Source organism: Oratosquilla oratoria, chromosome 34 (genome assembly GCF_046742065.1).
Source record: "Oratosquilla oratoria isolate Oo_2021 chromosome 34, ASM4674206v1, whole genome shotgun sequence".
NCBI classification, from domain to species: domain Eukaryota; kingdom Metazoa; phylum Arthropoda; class Malacostraca; order Stomatopoda; family Squillidae; genus Oratosquilla; species Oratosquilla oratoria.
Genome location: NC_134810.1, coordinates 40,756,656 through 40,777,502, shown reverse-complemented (window position 1 = coordinate 40,777,502; position 20,847 = coordinate 40,756,656). Strand labels below are relative to the sequence as shown.

The 20,847-nt window shown below is 39.3% G+C and overlaps 1 protein-coding gene across 5 annotated transcripts in view; it reads left to right on the top strand.

Moving 5' to 3' along the window:
- The window catches only part of LOC143018229 (uncharacterized), a 78,653-nt gene extending 59,383 nt beyond the window's left edge, over positions 1 to 19,270 (top strand). For 3 of the 5 annotated variants that reach the window (XM_076173470.1, XM_076173472.1, XM_076173471.1), the window contains 3 exons: positions 2,337 to 3,184; positions 12,970 to 13,943; positions 14,066 to 19,270. In XM_076173470.1, the coding sequence (XP_076029585.1) occupies positions 2,905 to 3,184; positions 12,970 to 13,943; positions 14,066 to 14,290 (1,479 nt within the window). In that variant the 5' untranslated portion in view covers positions 2,337 to 2,904 and the 3' untranslated portion in view covers positions 14,291 to 19,270. Of the gene's footprint in view, positions 1 to 215; positions 420 to 2,336; positions 3,185 to 12,969; positions 13,944 to 14,065 lie in introns of those variants that run through there. The other 2 variants (XM_076173474.1, XM_076173473.1) reach the window with 2 other exon arrangements.
- Positions 19,271 to 20,847: the final 1,577 nt, after the last annotated feature.

Genomic DNA, 20,847 nt, shown 5'->3' with positions numbered 1-20,847 from the left:
AGCAAGACTCATAATCCGACCTTTGGATTCAGCGTTATCTCAGGAATCAGTCGCTTGTTTGCTCAATCCTCCTTCTGTCCTCGTCAGGGAGTTATCCAAGCGCTAGCCTGGTTTCCGGCAGCTGTTTAGAGTACATGTGGTTTATAGGGGAAAACCCTTTCTTACTAGCTTCCCCTCCTCGTAAGAATGAGCAGCCTCACTGCAACGTCGTAGGCCATTGAGTGAAGACCAGTGGAGCGTTTTCTCTCTCTCTCTCTCTTCCACGTATTGGAATTAGTACAGACAAAAGTGCTCAAAACGTGGAGAAGGATGAGGTGGATACAACAAGATTGAAAGAAAATGTGAAGAGAATCTTCTTCTGCCGACATTAGGATGTTTGTGCCTCTGCCAGAACGTACGGGCAAGTTGCTAACCTCAAGGTCATTCATTCATTCATTTATTTATTCACTGGAAACTTTATTTGTCACGGTGAACTTGCCCGAGGTGAATGATCAATTGAACATTTATCAAAATATTAGAATATGTGCTACATTACACAATCAACCGCAGGTGTCTGGAAGTCATACTTACGGCATTACTAGCTAGATAGTTTATTTCCTATTTCAAAAGAAGTAGGAGTAATTTCTGGAGAACATTACTGTACCGAATATTAACATCGACATGAACGGCTATTTAGCATTGTCTCCTCTTCTTTTTTAAATGTGCGGAGAAAGAACTTCGAAGAGTATTTTGATTGATAATACTTCGGAGAAGTCGACCTAAAGTCTCACGCATTGCCAAGCGTTATCACACTGGGCAAATTTTCCTCCGACTGTTGGACAGATTTACACCCAACAGCTTCCGGGATCTGGTATGCCAGAGGGAAAATAATTATCCTCCAGTATATCTAATGACATTCTATGTATCTTTGTTGAGGAAACAAAATAGTTTGCAATAGTGATTTTACGGTGGAAATAGTTCGGGGGGGGGGTACCGCCGATTAATCGGTGGTTGGAGGATAAATAGCCCAGTATGATAACCACTTAAATGTACTATTTTTCTAGGTATATTTTAATCTTTAAGTCTAGTTAGGTTCGGCTGGGTTATGTCTGTTTTTTTTTTTTTTATCTCATATTAAGGGGGTTATTTACAACGCAATAAGGTTAATTTAACAGTTAACAGCAAAGAATGTTAACTGAAGAAATGTCGTTTTGCTGAAGTATCTAGCTGGGATCAGGTTGATATAGACATTAAAAGAACGTAGGATGAACTTCACAAAAATGTGGTTGTATGATTTTTTCCCAAAATGGCGTCATTACTGGCTTCCTGCGATGTGAAATTTAGTTGTAATTGTCACACGATCACATTTTGTAGATTTATTTAGACACAAACCGTCAAGACTTTATTCCCTATTTGGTATCATCAATGTTTCTATTTGTCGACGTTTGAGAATTCAAAATGACTAGTATCCACACGTTTACCAGTATGTTTTATCGAATGATACCTTATAATTATGGCTACTACTTCGATAACTTTAACTAGCTAAATTCTATTGATACCATTACCGTTATCATTACTGTCGTAATCATTATCACTTTGGTTAAATTTTTTACTTTATGCCAGTTATCATAATCATCACATTCATTGATTTTGTTTTAATGTTTTTTTTTCGTCAATCTTTCGTAGTGGAATTAATTTTCAAATTTTCATACCAATGTTATCATTATTACTATTATCAATATTAATTACTACTGTTGCTTTTATCAATCACTTAATCTGTCATTGCTTCTGACCCAGGGCAGTCCGCCGGATACAGGTATGACCTGTCATCCAAGAGGAGATAATATGAGAGGGAGGAAAGGGTGGTGGATGGGAGTGGGTTTTGACTTTTGACTTTGGCTACCTCTCTGGTAAGAGGGAAAAGTCATTGGTATAAAAATAAACATATATTCTGAAGTGTTCAAATGTTCAGTCTGCGTCATCTTGCTATAATGTTACCCAAAGAAGAATTTATTATCATTATTATTATTATATACATATATATATATATATATATATACATATATATATATATATATATATATATATATAACGTTACACTTTCCACATGTAGAAATCTATTTTATGTTCTTATAACTATCATTATCATTACCATTGCAGTTATATTACAACCTTAGTACTATAATTACTATGATTATTACTTTTGTAATCGGCAGCTATTCCAGTGCTTATTGCCTCGGAATAAAACGCTGATGAAAATCTAGTTTACAAAAATACAATAATACCACTGCATTGCTATACAATACTATGCTGTCATGTTGCATCAAATCACTGTATTTTTCCTCTCTTATTTCCAGATTAATTCAGCGAGGACAACAATCTGACACAGAGAAGCCAACAATAGGAAGAAAAACAGACGAGCCAACGCCCAAACTTTTTTAGTAAAAACGACAAGACTGTTCAAAGGTAGAACAGGACTAAAAGCGGAAAAAAATAAAAAGTAACTTTGAAAATAAGGATAACGCTTGTTATTCTGTGAAGTAATATACAGTCATGCAGTTCAAGCTAATTCTGTGGGAATGGACACACTGAAAAAACACTTGGTGTGAATGTTGCTCCTCTTTTTTTTTCACTTTTTGTTCTGTTCCTCATTTTTGTCCTTTTCTGCCAGTCGTCAGACCAATCAGACGACAACATCATCATCATCGTCTTCGTCTTCCTCTTCCCCCCTCTTCCTCCTCCTTCCCATTCCCCAAGAATCTTGCATCACATTCAGAACCAAAAGAGAAGAAAAGAAAAGGGAGAAAAAGCGATAAAGAAAGAAGAAAATAAAAGGAAGAGGAAAGAGAAAATAACAAAATAAAACAGAAACAAGACAAGTAAATAAAAAAGAAAAAAAGAAAAAAAAGAAAAAAAGGAGAAACGATGGACGACCTTCTTCCTCAGCTCGACGACGTCTGGGGGACGCAGCTCCTTGACGTCAGCGTCGACGACCTGAAGAACGACCCATACGACACCGACACTGATTCCGGGTGTGACCCGTGGAGCCCCAACACCTTCCTCGGTTCCTCCCCACAATGGACGCCTTCAGCGTCGTCGTCGTCGTCGTCATGTTCCTCATCAGCAGCTCAAGACGACCTTATGTCTGTGTTCCCCGACACTCTTCTCAACGCTTCCTCTCCGACGGCGGATCTTCCGGCAGCAGGTAATGTGCCTTTGGATGTTGACGTTCTTAGCGATAGTTCTCTATTGGGAATTTTTAAAATTCGGAACGCTTCCGATATACATAAAAAAATACACTTTCTGGTGTTTTTGGCATATATATATATATATATATATATATATATATATATATATATATATATTTTTTTTTTTTTTTAAATCAGTAATGGATATTTCCGAATTCCAAAGCTTTCTAATGAAGAGAACTATCTGTGCGGATTTGTGAAGAAAAAAAAAATGGAGACAACGGGTGAGATGGTAAGCACTATCCACTTCCACAAGAGTTCTTACTATATTTATCATATGGACTGAGCATTTCTTCTTGTCTAGATCCGCTGTGCAGATAAAAAAAAAATAATAATAATACAGAAATTATACAACGAGTTCATTTTACTCATGTAAATAGACAATTGGGCACATGTCGCGCACACATGCACACAGACACACGCACGCACACACACTCAGGCATAAGAAGATAAGAATGAAGGAGACTGCAAGAGACCATAAGGCCTACACTAGGCAGCTCCGTATCCATCACCACCTGTCATCCCCATCCTTAAAGTTGTCTAATCGTTTCATAAAACAACTGATAGTTATAGCGCTTACTACATGGTTACTAAGTCTATTCCATTCGTCGACCACCCTATTAGTAAACCAATTCTTGCCTATTTCCTTCTTAAATCTAAATTTGTCCAGTTTAAACCATTACTGCGAGTCCTGCCCTGTTGTTTTAATGTGATGACCTTCTTTGCATCATCCTTGTTAAAGCTTTTGATCCACTTGAACACCTCTATTAGATCACCCTGCACCCTGTGTCTTCCCCTCCCGGATGAGAGCTCAGAACTCATATATGACCGATCTATGGGTAATGCTGTGACCTTACACGCACGCGCACACGCACACACACACACACACACACACACACACACCCAACTCCCCGCCCACGAGAGTTGGACTAAAGGCTCGCAGCGCATCGTTACTTATTTCGGCCCTGGGCGGGATTCAAACTCGGACCGCCGTAGTGGCGGCCGGGAACTCTACCACTGCGCCGTCGAGCCATGTGCGTGTGTATGTGTGCGAGCTTACACCTCGATAGGGTTTGCTTGCATATCATCTCGAGTAGAGTCTGATTCACTATGACGTGGAACAATCTGGAATCCGCAAAACCGGCAGTTTCCTGCGAGTATCACAGACCTGATGTCTGTGAAATGTAATGGATGTGTGTCTGGCTTCTTCATAATCCTAGAGTGAAGCAGATGCACACTCTCGCCCCGACTCCTGCATGAGCAGAGTTACCCACCAATACCATTGCGGTACACCCATCAGCAACACTAGTCACCGACCTTGTCTTTGCTAGTGATGCTGCACTACTAAGGGAATCATGGGAGGTCCTGATTGCAATCCTCGAGTCACTTCCCTGAGAGAAGAAACCACTTGATTTCCAGGTTTCCTGGATCAGGATCAAGGTCCAGGCGTTTGGGAACTTACTGGACGATTCAGTTCAGTCTGTCCGTGCATACGGCGAGGACATTGAGGTCTGGGAAAGTTCCATATACATTGACAGTGTCAGGAAGTCTTTCGAAGGATTGGCATTGCCCATGTTGATGCCAGGTCGTTCAACCAGAGTATATGTTACTGTGCTGCCTTTACGGTTGCGAGAAATGTATTCTGAATATTGACTTGAAATAGCACCTTGACAGCTTTAGTGCCAAGTGCCTTCAGAGTATGAAATGGTATTGCTGGAATGACTATATATCAATCCAGAGAATATTCCGTGAGAGTCTTGGCCTGTTACCAACATAATTCGTGAACGCCAAATCTACACTGGACTGGTGGCAAACTTCTTTGATGTCGATCCCACAAACAAGGTTACCTTCATAGTAGAAAATCTTCGGTAGAAATGACATAACTCATAATTTTGGCAAGTCGACCGCTCCTACCGAGAGCTGTTTGAAATGGGAAGAGAAAGCGTCGGGGAATGACGTCATGTCGTCGACGTTTGAGTGAAGCGGTGCATCCACCTGTAGTACCAGTTACAAAGACCATAAAAATAAAATATCTAATCACAATTAAGCGAGATAATATCTAGAAATGATAACATTGAAAAAAAGAAAGAAACATTATACAATTTTTGGAAAACTAGGTATCAAAACATAAGAAACAAATAAACAAGAGAAGAAAGAGGATCAGGACAAATAAACAAGACGCGTCGGTGGAAAGGCATGTCCCACAACACATCGTATTAATGATTATGATATACTGGTGTTAAACGGTAAACCAAACCATTACAGTGTGCTTGAGCTGCACAATGGCACTTGCAATCGAATCGGATCTGCGGAAATGATATCACGAATTGGATAAGGAAGTTTGTTGACATATTTAAAATTGAGGGTAGTATGGCACGACAGATAACAAACAACTACGTGAGCGCGCACATGAAAGCACACATATTTTCCAACAATCAAAACTTTCTCCTCTTTTAGGACGATGATGGCGTGGCGGGGATCGTCATCTCCATGTTAATGGCTACGAAACTAGCTAGTGCTAAAGTCTTCTGCAGGGAAGGCCAGTTCCTGCTGTATCGATAAGTCTTTAGTAAATCATGCAGAGGAATCAATCTCCAGTGACAACCGATCCCAGTTGAAAAAACAAACAATCAATCAAACAACCAAAGAAATGTATAAATAAATAAAAGTCAGGAGTTTACACTAGGCGCTAGCTATGACCAAAGACGGTTGAGACTTCCTGGGGAAGTAGTAGTTAGTAGTCACGGTAGTTTTTACATTCAGTCAACAGGTATGGTACAGTGTGTATGTGCATGTGTGTATGTGTATGTGCGTGCGTGTATATGTGTGTGCATGTGCGTGTATGTGTGTGTGTGCATGTGTGTGCGCGCGCGCGTATGAGTATAAGGTCACAGGTTTACTCATAGATCGGGCCAATTATTATCAAGGAGGATAATAAACGTCAATCACTATTTCAACATGATGGTGCAATCGGTTAAGTCAGTATCACTTGTTACGTGCTAGCGAAGGTTCGAGTCCTTGGCTGTAACAAGTTTCAATTTCTGCATGTATGCCTACTCGAGCTTCTCGATGTTGATGGCTTAGAATTGAATTAAATTGTGGTTGATAAATATAAATCTGTTCAATGGGACCCATTCATTGTTGTGTACACACACACACACACACATATATATATATATAAATATATATATATATATGCAGAAGCCATATTCACCATGGGAGTAAGCATGAAAAAAAAATCAAATCTATACAAGTTTTCCTTTACATATTGTCAAGATAGACACGCTAGCGGCGCATGCACATCCTAGTCCCAAGTCGTTTGGGGCTAGACTGATGTGCGCGCAGCGTCGTCGAGTCACGCGCTCCTGAGTTCGTCAACTGACGGCAACGGAAGCAATGCATCCAGCAACGGGTCTTTGACGCATCACCGAGTCCCGAAACGCCCGACATTTATCGCGTGGTGAAGTCGACCGAAGGATAAAGCGTGCAGACGGATTCGACAAGGTGGTGGTGCGACGTAAAGGCAGGGTTACACTAATCAACAAAAAAAAATTATCTCCAATTTTAGCATTCGTTCGTCTTTTAATAAGTGGTTATACCTAATCCGGCTTTACCGTGTAGAGAAAATCCCAACAATCACGTAATAGGGGCTACTGTAAGCCACACCCTCTATCCAGAATGTGGAACTGTCATTGACAAACTCAATGCCCATGCCAGTTTCTCAAATATCTTATCCCAAAAATTTGAACGACTCGCGGTCTCCTTAAAAAAAAAAAAAAAAAAAAAAAAAAAAAAAAAAAAAAAAAAAAAAAAAAAAAAAAAAAAAAAAAAAACATATTTGACGATCTTTGCATCTCTAACACACAAACACATATACATACATAAACACATACGAGTCCTTAGCTTTCTTCTGGGAGGGAAATAGCAGCCGATCACGAGTCCAACACGTGATCCAAGACAATGATGAATCACATACACACAAAGATTATTAAGCACGAGGCAGAAAATATTTGTCATACAAAGAAAACGGTTATTGAAGGGCTGACTCATAGAGACTATATTGTAATTATTTCTTAATATAGTCGAGATGCCTCACATCCCAAAGCGCCTCTTGTGGTCGTATCTTCTCTATTTTCTATTTAAAGATTTATACTATTAAATAATTCACCCCTTATTACTGAATAAATTGTATATATTATATATATATATATATATATATATAAATATATATATATCAACATGTATCTTCACTTTCTTTTCCTCTGATCTCTTCCGAGGCGTGGACTGCAACGGCATTGCGATGGGCGTCCCTAGGCTTTGATTCCAACCTAAATCCTCCAAAGTTGGACGAAATCCATCCCTAGGCTCGGAATACAACCCATCCGTTGAATAGTGTAACCGTACCTTAAAGCGAGTGGTAACATTGATGTTTTTAATATTATATTCTTTATTCTCGCTGTCCCCAGACGATTTTATTCGTTTGTAAGAAACCCCATTTTCAAATCAAATGGGTCAGATTAATCTCAAGCTTATCGTGATGCCTTTAACTGCATCTTTTGATTTCTCTATGCGTTCTAGTTACCGCCAGAATTTTTTATTTGACTGAGGGAAACCGTAGAGAAGAGTTTAAGCCTATCTCAAACCCAACTCGTTAAACTCTTATTACGTTTTTATGACATGGATGTATACGAGCTACCGCCAAGCGATTTTATTGCTCGAGGGGAATTCACTTCACGACGAAAGGAAGACGAGAAGGTTCTAAGAACGAGAAGTGTTATGAATTTTCGCATGCGTCTGAGTGCCCGCGATCGTGGATGTGTAGTGCTTACGTGGGTGACAATGCGTGCAGTTGCGTGCGAATATCAGCGTGTACATTTGTTACGCATAGGCGTTCTCGGGGTTGGTGTTTGTGTATGTATACTAATATAAACATACATTATCTATATACAATTGAATGTGTGTGTGTTGAAGGGTTTTACTTGTGAATGTAATGTATGTAATTGTGCATGTATTCAAGAATATACGTGTGTGTGTGTTGGAGGCGTACCCAGTAATTTTCAAATACTAATATACACGATAATACGGAAGTCGTATTCTATCACTTGGCAACTATGTATCGCTGTGTTCATGGAATTACGTACATTCCTTTTTCCTCACAAAATATGGATGATTAGGTGCACGGAATACAATATGCGAAAATATGCAATATGCCGTACATATGCATTATTCGTATATGAATAAACAAAAGTATGTTATTCTAAACGTAATATATCTATGAACGTGTGATTACATTTGACTTTAGTTTTGCCTCATACACATATATACTCAGAAATACACAGTAGAAAATAATACGCAATCGTGCAACATACACGTATTAGTACACGAGCGTACTTGCATTTCTGCGCGCTGGAACACGAACGTACTTGTGTCGGTTTCCGGTACAGGTCAACACAGCGTATCACCTATTCGCATTATATCAGGAGCGTCAGTGGCCCGGATCATACTTGGCAAGAAAGCCCAACAAACACAGACCTAAGAGGTTCAAATAAACCAGAATCGAGTACATATTATCTTCAAAATTACGTCTACTCACTTTGTGAATATATAAACGCCTAACGCGCGCGGATATGGTAAGATGTCGTTCCATGTTCACTGTAACGAAGTTTCGTTATTCAAAATTTGGATGGTCTGGCGCGTCGGTTTCATACGCTTCTCCGCATCTCCTCAGCTGCGGGATGAAGACTCGCAATCTCAGTTGTTCTCTGCGAGTTATGCGTGACAGTACGGCGTTGTAGTGTCGTAGGGACGTATTAATTCGGTGCATGGTGGTACCATGTGACGATGGAGCCATGTTGTCAAGAAGTCGAGTAATTCGATGCCTGTGGTCTGTGTAATGGCATTCGAGACTTGTTTTTGTGATAGCGACTAGTTGTTCTATCGCGTTTGGGATGTGGTCAACAGTTGTGGTGATAAGGATGGTGAAGGTAAGTAGTTTAGTTTAGCTTAAGTTTAGAAGTTCTGGGGAGAGAAAAACCCTGAGAGTTAAGACAATAGAAATCTGGCGGGGGCGATACCCGTTATGATTTCTGAAGATGGCGTTCACCTTTGTCGCTGTTTATTTATTTATTTATTGTATAGTGGCAGTATTAGTGGTAATGAAAATAAGAATTTTATAGAATGAATTACTGTGATAGATTGGTGATCTATGGCGTTCAAGCTATGCCCAGTGCTTAGATCTTTGCAAAGTTCTACGAAAGAAAATAAATTTAGGATGATGCTCATGTACTAATTTGATATAATTGTCATGAAAACATTGACATTTCCATAAAAAGTGCTAATAGCAATAGAATTCATGAAACACAATAGTAGATTGTAAATTAATGACTATGATACCAGAGGTGAGGATGTGACGTCATGAAATCGATGCCCAATAGGCATCGAGCTTTGAAAAACAGATTCACCAATCAAAGTCGCAGTTACAATCACTGACGCGTGAGCGCATCTGATACACGCCTAGCTTACAATAATAAATCGCCTATCATAATTTGCCAGTCATAACAGAAAATGTGGGAAATAGTTAAACGATGCTAGTTTTCTGAGAAAACATACATATACCAACGGCTTTTTCCCCCTGACAAGGGAGGTAGCCAAAGTAAAAAATCCACTCCCATCCATTTCATCCCCACATACTCCACTCCCATCCACCACCCCTCCCTCCCTCTTTTCTTGGCTCTTCCTGGATTACGAATCATATTTAATATGGGTGAGATGGCATAAGAGTCAGTAATATCCCACTTTGTGGTATAACTTTTTAAGATGTCGATTACATACAGGAAGTGATGAATGTTGGGGTAGGAGGAGGAGGAGGGGAACAACTTTTGGCGGGCAGAAAATGGATACTTAGAAAATGCACTCTGTATATAAAAGGGAAAAACCACTTCCAATCAAAAAGGATTTACAAACGGAGAGCATCCCCCCCCAAAAAAAAAAAAAAAAAATCTATACAAATACACACATAATGATAAGTAATAAACAAACTGATAACTATTAAATCATAATGAATAAACTGATCGATTATAATAAATTACAAATAAAATATCAACAGATTAATAATAAATAATAATGAACGAATAAATAATGAACAAATAAAATTAAATAAAATATAAGGCAGGCATTACTGCATATTGCTTAGGTGTTTATCTAAACGAATCATAAAGCTTCGAACTGAACTACAGTGCACTCCCTCTACAGGAAGTTTATTCCATTCATTAACTACACGGTTGGCGAAGTTGTTTCTATCCACTTTCAAATTAAATCTACCTCAAGACAGTTTGAGACCCTTATTTCATGTCTGATTCGCATTCAACGTGAGAATTTCCTCGCTTTTGAGGTTTTCGATTCCCTTTGGAATCAAAGACATGTATCGAACGACTCCCGAGTCTACGATTTTTTTTATTTATTTTTTTATTTTTTTTTATTTTTTTTTTAGGGAAAATAGATTCATATGAACAACACGTACTTTCTACGGCACACGCATATATTCGCATATTTTATGTAAAGAAATTATGTATATTACAGCTAATATACATACACATAAATACATATTTCCATTTATACCTTTATATTTATTCACATGAATGTTGATATGTATCCGTATATACAAACATGATAATGTATGTATAGCACATACAGACATATATTCATCCATACATATCCCGACCGAATATGAATATATATTTATACGTACTGTATATGCACAAATACACATACATACATACTATACAAATATGAGCATATATTGATATAGGCATTTATGTGTGTGTGTGTATATATATAAATATATATATATATATATATATATACATATATATACATATATATACATACATATATATACATACATATATATACATACATATATATATACATATATATATATATATATGTACATATATATACATACATATATATACATACATACATATATATATATATATATATATATATATATATATATATATATAAATGCGGCATGTTTTTGAATATATACACATAAAGGGATACTATAAAAATATGAACATATATTGATGTAGGCGTTTATGTTGTGTGTATATATATGAATTTATATCTACGTACTGTATATGCACAAATGTACATATACATATATACTATAAAATATGAGCATATATTGATATAGGCACTTATGTTGTGTGTGTATATATATGAATATATATTTATATGTACTGTGTATGCACAAATGCACATATACATATATACTATACAAATATGAGCATATATTGATATAGGCATTTATGCTGTGTGTGTATATATATATATATATGTGTGTATATATATATATATATATATATATATATATATATATATATATATATTATGGAGCAAATCGTTAGTAGCAGAAATGTAATTCGAATAATCAAACCCAGCCATCTCAAAGCCTCGATCGCGGGTGCTTCTGTGCTTGAGTCCCTCTCGCTACTATCTTACTACACAAGACGTTAAAATATACGAAAGCAGATACAAAGTATTGTAACCTGGGTCAGTCCGGCTGAACACCGCAGCCCTGAAGTCCGTTTTCTACGAATTCCCAACACCACCAGTGTGCATGGCACCAACGAAGCCTTCTGTTCGCTTCGCTGTTGTAACTGCAGTGGAACAAATCACTAGTGGCAGCGATGTGATTCAAAAAATCAAACCCGATCGTCGCTATTGGGGGACATTTATCTCAGACACAATTTGCTCTCTTTTAAGTATTTCCTTCCGACGAACGCTTGATGATTTTATTCAGTAAAGCCTCTTGGAGCAATTGTGGGCTAAATCATGTTTAAACCATCTTGGTTAACATAGTCTCCTTCCAGACAACCATTTGTCCTTTGCCTGGTTAAGCAAGCGTCACTTTGCTTTGTCCTTCGTGTTTTGGCAAAGAAAACATTGAATTATTCTACAAACTTACATGGGTTGCTATTGGTATGAATAATCTTGCTCAGGTCGGCTCGGTGCAATTAATGATTAACTTTCGCACCAATAGCCTATGTGAGTGTGTTTGTTTACCTAATTGTATACAGGAAAGAAAACGCTCGTTGGGTCCCGTCTCCTTTTCTCTAATTTTCTGACATACCTAGACTTAAATTCATGTACGTGTGCGCGCTTGTTTGTTTTTCTTTTTTTCCTGTCTTTTCGACAGTCTTCCTCAGAGAGAATGATACAAACATTTCAGCAAGTCGCATATGCATATGTGTGTGTGTATATATATATATACATATATATATATATATATATACATACATATATATATACATATATATATATATATATATATATATATATGCTGAGACATTCTGACAGGTTGACGTAAGCGGAGTAGGAAACACAGGAGTCTTAGTCTTGATTTTATTCCTCACTAGTTTCGCAGGTATGCTTTTTTCATACCTGCGAATTAGTCAGGAATAAACTCAAGACTAAGACTCCTGTGTTTCCTACTCCGCTTACTTCATGTATATATATATATATATATATATATATATATATATATATATATATATATGTGTGTGTGTGTGTGTGTTTGTGTGTGTGTATGTATGTATATACATATATATACACATACATGTATATACATATATATATGTATATATATATAAATATATATATAACCTCCATGCGGGTCACCTTGTTATGACCCACCCGAAGGAACAGGAGTACTTATCTTTCGTCCTTTGTCTTACAGATGGGCTGGACCTCGAGTCCCTGGACCTGGCCTCGCTCGACTCTCTCGACTACCTGTTCCCGGACACGCTCCCAGAGGCTCACCACGACTCGCCCTCGCCCGTAGCCTCGACCCCCTCCACCTCCCCCTCGACGGGGTCCTCCTCCTCCTCGAGCACCCGACTCGGAGGAGAATGCAGCGAAGAGCTCAGCAGCTGTGCCATGGTGGTCGTCGCCCCCTGTAGCGTCTCCAGCACCGTGCCGGCACTGCCGTCCCCGGCCCTTCTTCCACCGACGGTTCCACACATCGCCGATCTTCCACCCACCTCCCTCGAACTCAACCCTGACCTGCCACCGACCTCGATCGACCTTCCACCCATCGACATCACTCTTCCCGGCCTGCCCGACCTGGGTCTGGTCGACCTCCCGCCGGATATGACATGGGGCGTCGACCGAAGCGACGAGCTGCATGGGGGCGCCCACGTCGGGGGGCTCTTCTCGCAGCTCCTGGAGGACGAAGTGGAGGAACCGTCTCGTATGGTCAACGTTTTCCTGGCGGGACACGACTACACCAACAAAGTCGAGGGAATGAGGCCCCTTCAGCCCCCGCCACCGCCCCACATGACGTCCCTCCTAGGGGGGCGAGGGGCCGGAGGCGGCGGCGGAAATGGCGCCGGAAGTGTCCGAGCAAGTCCTTCTAGAGAATCGGCCGCAGCCCGAGAAGCCGCGGCAGCGCGCGACGAAGAACGCGCCTTCCAGTGTTCCTACGCCGGCTGCGGCAAGGTCTACGCCAAGTCGTCGCACCTGAAGGCGCACCTGCGGCGCCACACGGGCGAGAAACCCTTCGCCTGCACCTGGCCGGGATGCTCGTGGCGATTCTCCCGCTCGGATGAGCTGGCGCGACACCGCAGGTCCCACTCGGGCGTGAAGCCGTACCGTTGCGCAGTGTGCGACAAGAGGTTCTCCCGATCCGACCATCTGGCCAAGCACCACAAGGTAAGAGCGTGCGACTTTAGGTTGCATCCGATATTCCATGGTTTAGGTTGAAACTGTGTGACAAAAGCGACTAAGCCTAACACAACCCTATCCTGATTGTCTTCCTTGTTCTCTTCCGGCAGGTACACAGACGAGACCGCGTGCTGGCTCTTTACGGTCCCCTGTCTACGGCCCTTCCTGGAAGGCGCCCCCGAGGACCTCAGCCCAACCACCCGCCAGCCTCGACCCCGATGCCCCCGCCCCCACCGTTGCCAATGCCGCCACACCCGTCCCATCCGGGGATGGTCCCCTCTGTAGTCCAGACCGTTCACTACAGGACCGTGCGTCCCGTGCAAGCGTGTCAGTAGACCGCAGAGGATTTGCAAGTGTGCTTTAGGGCTGTGGCCTTGCTTAGGGGGTCCGCAGCCCGTCCAGTCGAACTAGCAGCCGCGTCCCGTGCTGGCGCACCAGTAAGAGGACCGGTTCTCTTGCCATGGCCCGCTGAGGCGTGCCAGTAGGCCGCAGGAAGCCAGTAGGTTTGCCAGTAGACTAGGCAATGTGCCTCGAAACCGTCGCTTATGTTTGCAGCCACTGACGGACATTGTGTACAGGGCTTTGGCAGCTAATTGTAAATTTGACGGAGACCTTTGCTATCCGAGAAGAGCCTGTACTACACATCCGACATTATTCTTCCTGTTCCCGAACTTCGTCAATGCCTAGTCACCCGCGTCCTTTGGAGGAACAGTATGGCCACCCTTTCACCCAGGAACCTATCAATTCTTGGGTGATGCACCAGGAAAGGTTACTGCGTCAGCGTTGTATACTGTGAGTAGTAGTCTCAGTGACTGACTTGACAGACATACATTCATCACTACCTGTACAGCCTTGTTACCCAATAACTGGTGTGACTAGTTGGCACAGTACAATGTGCGCACCATTACTAGCACTGAAATGGTGCACAGTGTAGTGTGGTTGACTACTATAATACACATTGTGACTAACATTTACACTACATGCTTGGATTTCCTTTCTAACCCTAACCTGACACATTCTTATGATTCACATTGTGACTGACATGACCAGAAGATCTTGTGACTGAAGCTCGATGCAGACAACGTGATTCAGACTCGTAGAATATTAAGACACTATATGACACACTCGATGTAATTTCGGCAACTGCCACTCACAGTATATGATGCGGTTGACGCGTACGGTGTATGTCTCGTCTTCTACTATGGCTTAACGAAGTAAACAAGTTGTCGGTGATTATCTGCTACGGGATGTGTAGCATCCCAGGGATTTGCTTAGTCTCCGGGAACCTAGGGCTGGCTGGTCGCTGAAGAACGTGATCCAATGGGAAGGATGGTATCCTTTCTAATTAGGAAGCGGCTATGAATATCTTCTCCGGGCCTTGTAAGATCGAAGGAACATGAGTAGTAAGCAAGGAGTGCACAAATACGGGCGCAGTTTGATGACGAAGCGTTCTAAAAGGGCCGTCGGAAGACCAATCACAAGATCTCACATCGACCCCAGATACACTCGACGTTTAGCCTTTCGAAGAAGAATTTGTCGTGCAACTATAGGCTACCCTGCAAACAGAGGACTACCGAAGCGAAACATCGTGGATTCTCTCAAGAATACATCGATATAGGAAGAGAGCGGATAACCAAATGCAAAAAGAAGAGGTTTAGATGATATTTGCTAAACACAGCTCCACTGCATTCCAGACAAAACGCACCATATTTCCTAAGGATACACTGCCTTTACGGTCTTTCCTGTATATCTGGATCTCATAGGACGCAAAACTCGACAACATGTGTGTGCGTGTGTCTGACAAAGTTTACACCTTTCACCTTTGCCAATCCATGAGTTGTGAAAAAAGGGTTGTCCTCTTTTTCAATCTTCCATTTGTAGAAAACAAATATCACCGACCAGAAACAACGAAACGTGGTGACTTGGCTAAAACCTTTATTGTTGCTGTCACTGAAAAAAAGTAGAATGGAACTCTTGTGCATAAAACAAACCCAGTTGATATTGTGTAGATATTTTATTATAGATTTTTTTTTACATCGTCCGCGAGGTGCTAAATAATTAATCTGTCTATCCCTCCCATGAAATGATGTCGGAGAGTGACATGCATCACAGTATTGACCAAAGATTAGTTTTTATCTTTGGCAACGAACGACCTACTCGTGAGAGAAAACGGGAAGTCATTGCCAAAGGATGTTTAGTTAATCCTTTGATTTATTTTTTTTTCTCTAATATATTTTTTTTCCTCCTGCGGTTGGCTCTTCGCCTGATCTGATTAAGTTTTAAACTGATTCTGGTAATTCGTTAAAGAAAAATAAATACTTCATTTATAAACCCGCAGTTTTGATCAATTTTTCTACAGGATCAGTAGACTTTAGATGTAAGCAACCTTGCATATTGTACTTAAGATTATATCTTGTTTAGCATAAAGAGTTAAGAACATGCGCCAGTATACTGTACTGTAATTTTAAGTTAAATTTCCATATTCCCCCATACTGGATTACTGGAAAATGCTGGAAATTGGATCTGACTTGACAATCAACACTCAGGGAACTGAGTTCTCGTTTTCTATGGCATTGAAGATGGGAAGAACATTACATAAAACTTAACCGATAAGGCTCTAGATTTAAGAATTTGTAGGATTAATTTATGATTAGAAGCTAATATTTTTGACGTTACTGTATTTTTTCAACGTGTATGTGTCAAAAGTAAACACTGTATTTCCATCTTTAGTGTCGATATCTACTTATTGTTTTCGCATTATTGCGATGATATTGTTACCCTATCCTGAGACATTTTGTCACCAGTACATTTGACATTTTTCGCTGATCATTAACTTGTGCTATACTACATAAGAAAACCCAAAACACGTTTTAATGCGTTTTCTACAACAGCGGTTATCAGATTCCTTTATTTTATTTAGCAGATACCCCCCGGCCATATCTAAATTTTTTTTATTTCATAACAAAATACCCCCTAAATAATGTGTATCTTCTAATTTACGGTGACATTTTTAGATATACTAAAAGCATCTTAATAAAATCATGTGTCCAGTTAAGAATTAGGTAAAACAATAATTCTATTTTCTTTTTTTACGATTTTATTTTTGTCAAATCCCCTGAAAATCACATGAAGCATATCATAGTCTGAAAACCGCTGATTTGCAACGCATTTCAATCACTCACCACCTTAAAAAACACAAACAACTCGACTGATCAAAGACAGTGGAAGTTTCAATATTTTCCATAATTTCTCTGACACCCTTACAGTTCCATTCCTCTTCAATTATTTCTTTTTTTTTCGCCACCGTTTGTCTAACATTTCTTCCACTCCCATTTTCTTTCACAATCTCATCCCATCCCTACCCTCCTCACTCACGTAGGCCGCATTTGGATCCGTGCAATCACCAAACGCTTGAAAAAATATGTTTCCTATTTTCTTACGGACACGTCAGAACAACAACGCAATTAATGTGTTCGATTTATTGGATTTTGTATTAAAGTTTTCTACCATTCGCTAGACACTGTCTAAAGAAACCATGTATTCATTGATTTGTTGATAATGTTGTCAAAGAAATGTACATGTGAATTAAAGTGATTACTTAATCATCTGCTAAATTATAGACATGTATATTTGAACATACCAAAATATATAAATCCCTATTACTCACTCAGAATCTTAACTGCGCCTACAATACTCGACGTACTAAATCTAAATTTTGTTATGTGCATGTTACAACATTCCAGTACCTTCCTTTGAATAGGATAATCAGTTTAGTGTTTTAAGAATTCCTTTCCTCCTGGAGTACTTATCCATACATAACATTCCTTTGTCGATTGTAACGTTCTTTTTTTAATCTATAGACAATTTTTGTTTTTAATATTTAGGATGGTAACGCTTTGTGATATGAGACAAGGTGCATACGTGCACCTCACCAAGGGTGACAGAGGCACGATAACGCGGCTGTGCTAAATGTGACTTAGAAATGCTCTCGAAAATGCCATTCGATAAATATACCAAAAAACGCATCTGGTATCCAGAATTCTAAATATTTCGTACCTTATCACATCAGAACTTTGTGTTTTTCTAAATTTGCAGATGCCAACAGAAGCATCTAGTAAGCATACATTTTCGAGTTTGCTGCCTTAAACTGTATTTCATAACAGAGGGGTTGGCTGTACAGACACTCGCATCTTTCATTGTATAGTTATCATCCAGTTCATTCCATACTGACCCGAACGACGCAGGGCCCAAGACTGTAGATAATTAATAAATTAAATTATCCAAGAGGTGTTTTGTCCTTTTACAACCGGCGGATTTTACATCACCCACCCACAACATACAAACGCGCGCACCTACCAACATTTTGAGTAAAACCAATAGTGAACCGATTGCTTCTTCTGTCCTCAATTTCTACTTGACCATATGACCATTCAACGAACAATCTTCACTACAGTCGACTTTGGGTCGTTGTTGTAAAAATTGTACTGGTTCTATACACACTAACATACATGCATGCATATACATGGCTGTAGATATCTGGCGAAACATTACGATGGTAATATACATTGGTCCAATTTTTCGATCAAATAAACCATCATTCTTACATCTATAGTTATTTCTAGCCCTGAATGAACAAATTCTGCGTTTATTTTTATCTGGACTTGAGCTAATAACGGAGTAACGACAGATTCATCAAACTTTTACGATCGCAAAACTGACGCTATATTTCACATTTCTTTAGTACAGCAACCACAGCGATTTGTTTTTACATATATTTCTTGCCATAACAAATAATAAACAAAATACTCACGAGGCAAAGAACAGAAGCCAAATTGATATAACAACCGCGGTGATTCAGTTTTGAATTAAGTTCAAATAGGAGATGGTGACATCCAACACTACGACGGCGAAACTTAAAATGAAGAACAACGGGAAATTAGGACGAGTCGCCTAAATAAACATTCAAATTCGAAATTAATCCTGACAAAGACAAACTTGTATACCATTTTACATATACATTACTAGTTCATCACTGGTAAATTGTGACTAAAATAATTAGTTTGATGGATGTACCATTCTACTCAGTAGGTTTGTTTACTTGATAGAACCTTGTTCTACTCAACTAGAAATTAGTACAGGTATACTGAGGTCTGTTTACATTATTGGAACATCTGACATGGCGTGTTTGACACGAACGACGTTGTAAGGCAAGACCTAAAAACCATTTGGATCATTTCCTAATATGATTAAAAATCACCACATGTACAGACAACAAAAACACACAAAAATTGGCATTAATGGTCTTATAAAAACACTGTTGGTGTGAGACTATCAACTACAATAAAAGACCTTATAAAACCCATGCAATGTTGAATGTACATGTCAAATAATACCTACAAATGTAGAACGTTAGTATTCAAATAAACTTAAACAACATGAACCTGTATAGTGAATATAGACACAATTATATACATAAACAATAGCAATCAACTCTGAATATACAAATTAAAAATAAGTATAGGAAACTGATACTATACCTCCCAACGCCATCTTTTGGCCTTCATAACTTTGAGAGCGATGGCCATAATATTATTGTTTTTTCAATTAAATCAGACCTTTCGCACTCTTTGGTTTGTCAGCTCAGCCGCAGCTGCACATTTGCTGTACCACTTTGTATAATAAAGTTTTATCACACACGCGCCTAGTTTTTCAACTCAGAACCTATTCAGAAGCAAGATGGGAATGTGTTGGAACTTGGAAGACCACATCAACTGTCGACATTATGATTATTGCGAATTTATAACTCGCAACTTGCTAACATGTAAATCATTTAATTTTAATATTTTACCTTTCTCTCATCTGAAGTAGTAATAGGTATCCGACAAAAATTTGACTTTCCATACCCTCTAACTTTCGTGCAACCATGACGTACAAGGTCAAGGATCCTCATGAAATCATGATGATATACATAGTTTCACTTACCTTGGGGTTTGAAGATTTTCTAAACGCGTTGAATTATAAGAGATGAAGATTAATGGTGAATCTTCATTGTAGATTCTTGTTTAACCTTCTGTCCTGAAACTTGATACTTATTCGGACAGCTTTCCAACTGAAAACTTTTCGGCCTGCTATTTTGTAGACTGTTCACCTATTTATCTAATTGCATACTCATCGGCGATTTCAATCATTACGCTCTAGAACGAATTTGCGTACGCGCAGAACGTCGTGTATATTTCCTAAATTTATTTCTTTAAAAAAGGAAATTACTTCTAACTTTAATGGTTATTTTACCGTTATTTATTTATTTAAGTACTACTAGGGGATCTAATAATCACTAGGGAAACTGGACAAAGGCACTTTACTCATCATAGTTTCTAATATCGATCTCGTAATTTCGTCATCGACCTCGAATTCTATTTCACATGAGCCTAGATTACTAACAACATTACAGAACTTTCTGTAATGTATGTTCCTCCATTCTCCTGCCTTTTCTATTTCTAAGTATTGTTTAACTCTAAAGAAATGCTGCAGTGCCAGTGATTGAATAAAAACGGTCTCCACATTCTTCCTTACCTACACAAACTAGTTTGATGTTTGCAAGAAAGAAATCACTCGCATTTAATTACTCTCCTTCCTTCGGCTAAATAAAATCTTAATAAGTAGGAACCTACATAAAAAATCTCAAACACAGATATATACGCGCAGACAAAACCGAAGAAATAGAAGGAAATATGGAGCAGCACAGGGAGTGGGAGGTTGATGGGAAAGAGGAAAAGGTAGAAGAGAAAGGAGATTAAATGTGGCGGCATTTGCTACTTTCAGTTGAAATGACTTCGGTTCCAATATTCTAGACTTCCGTAAGAACACTGTAAAAATGTGTCTAACATTCGTA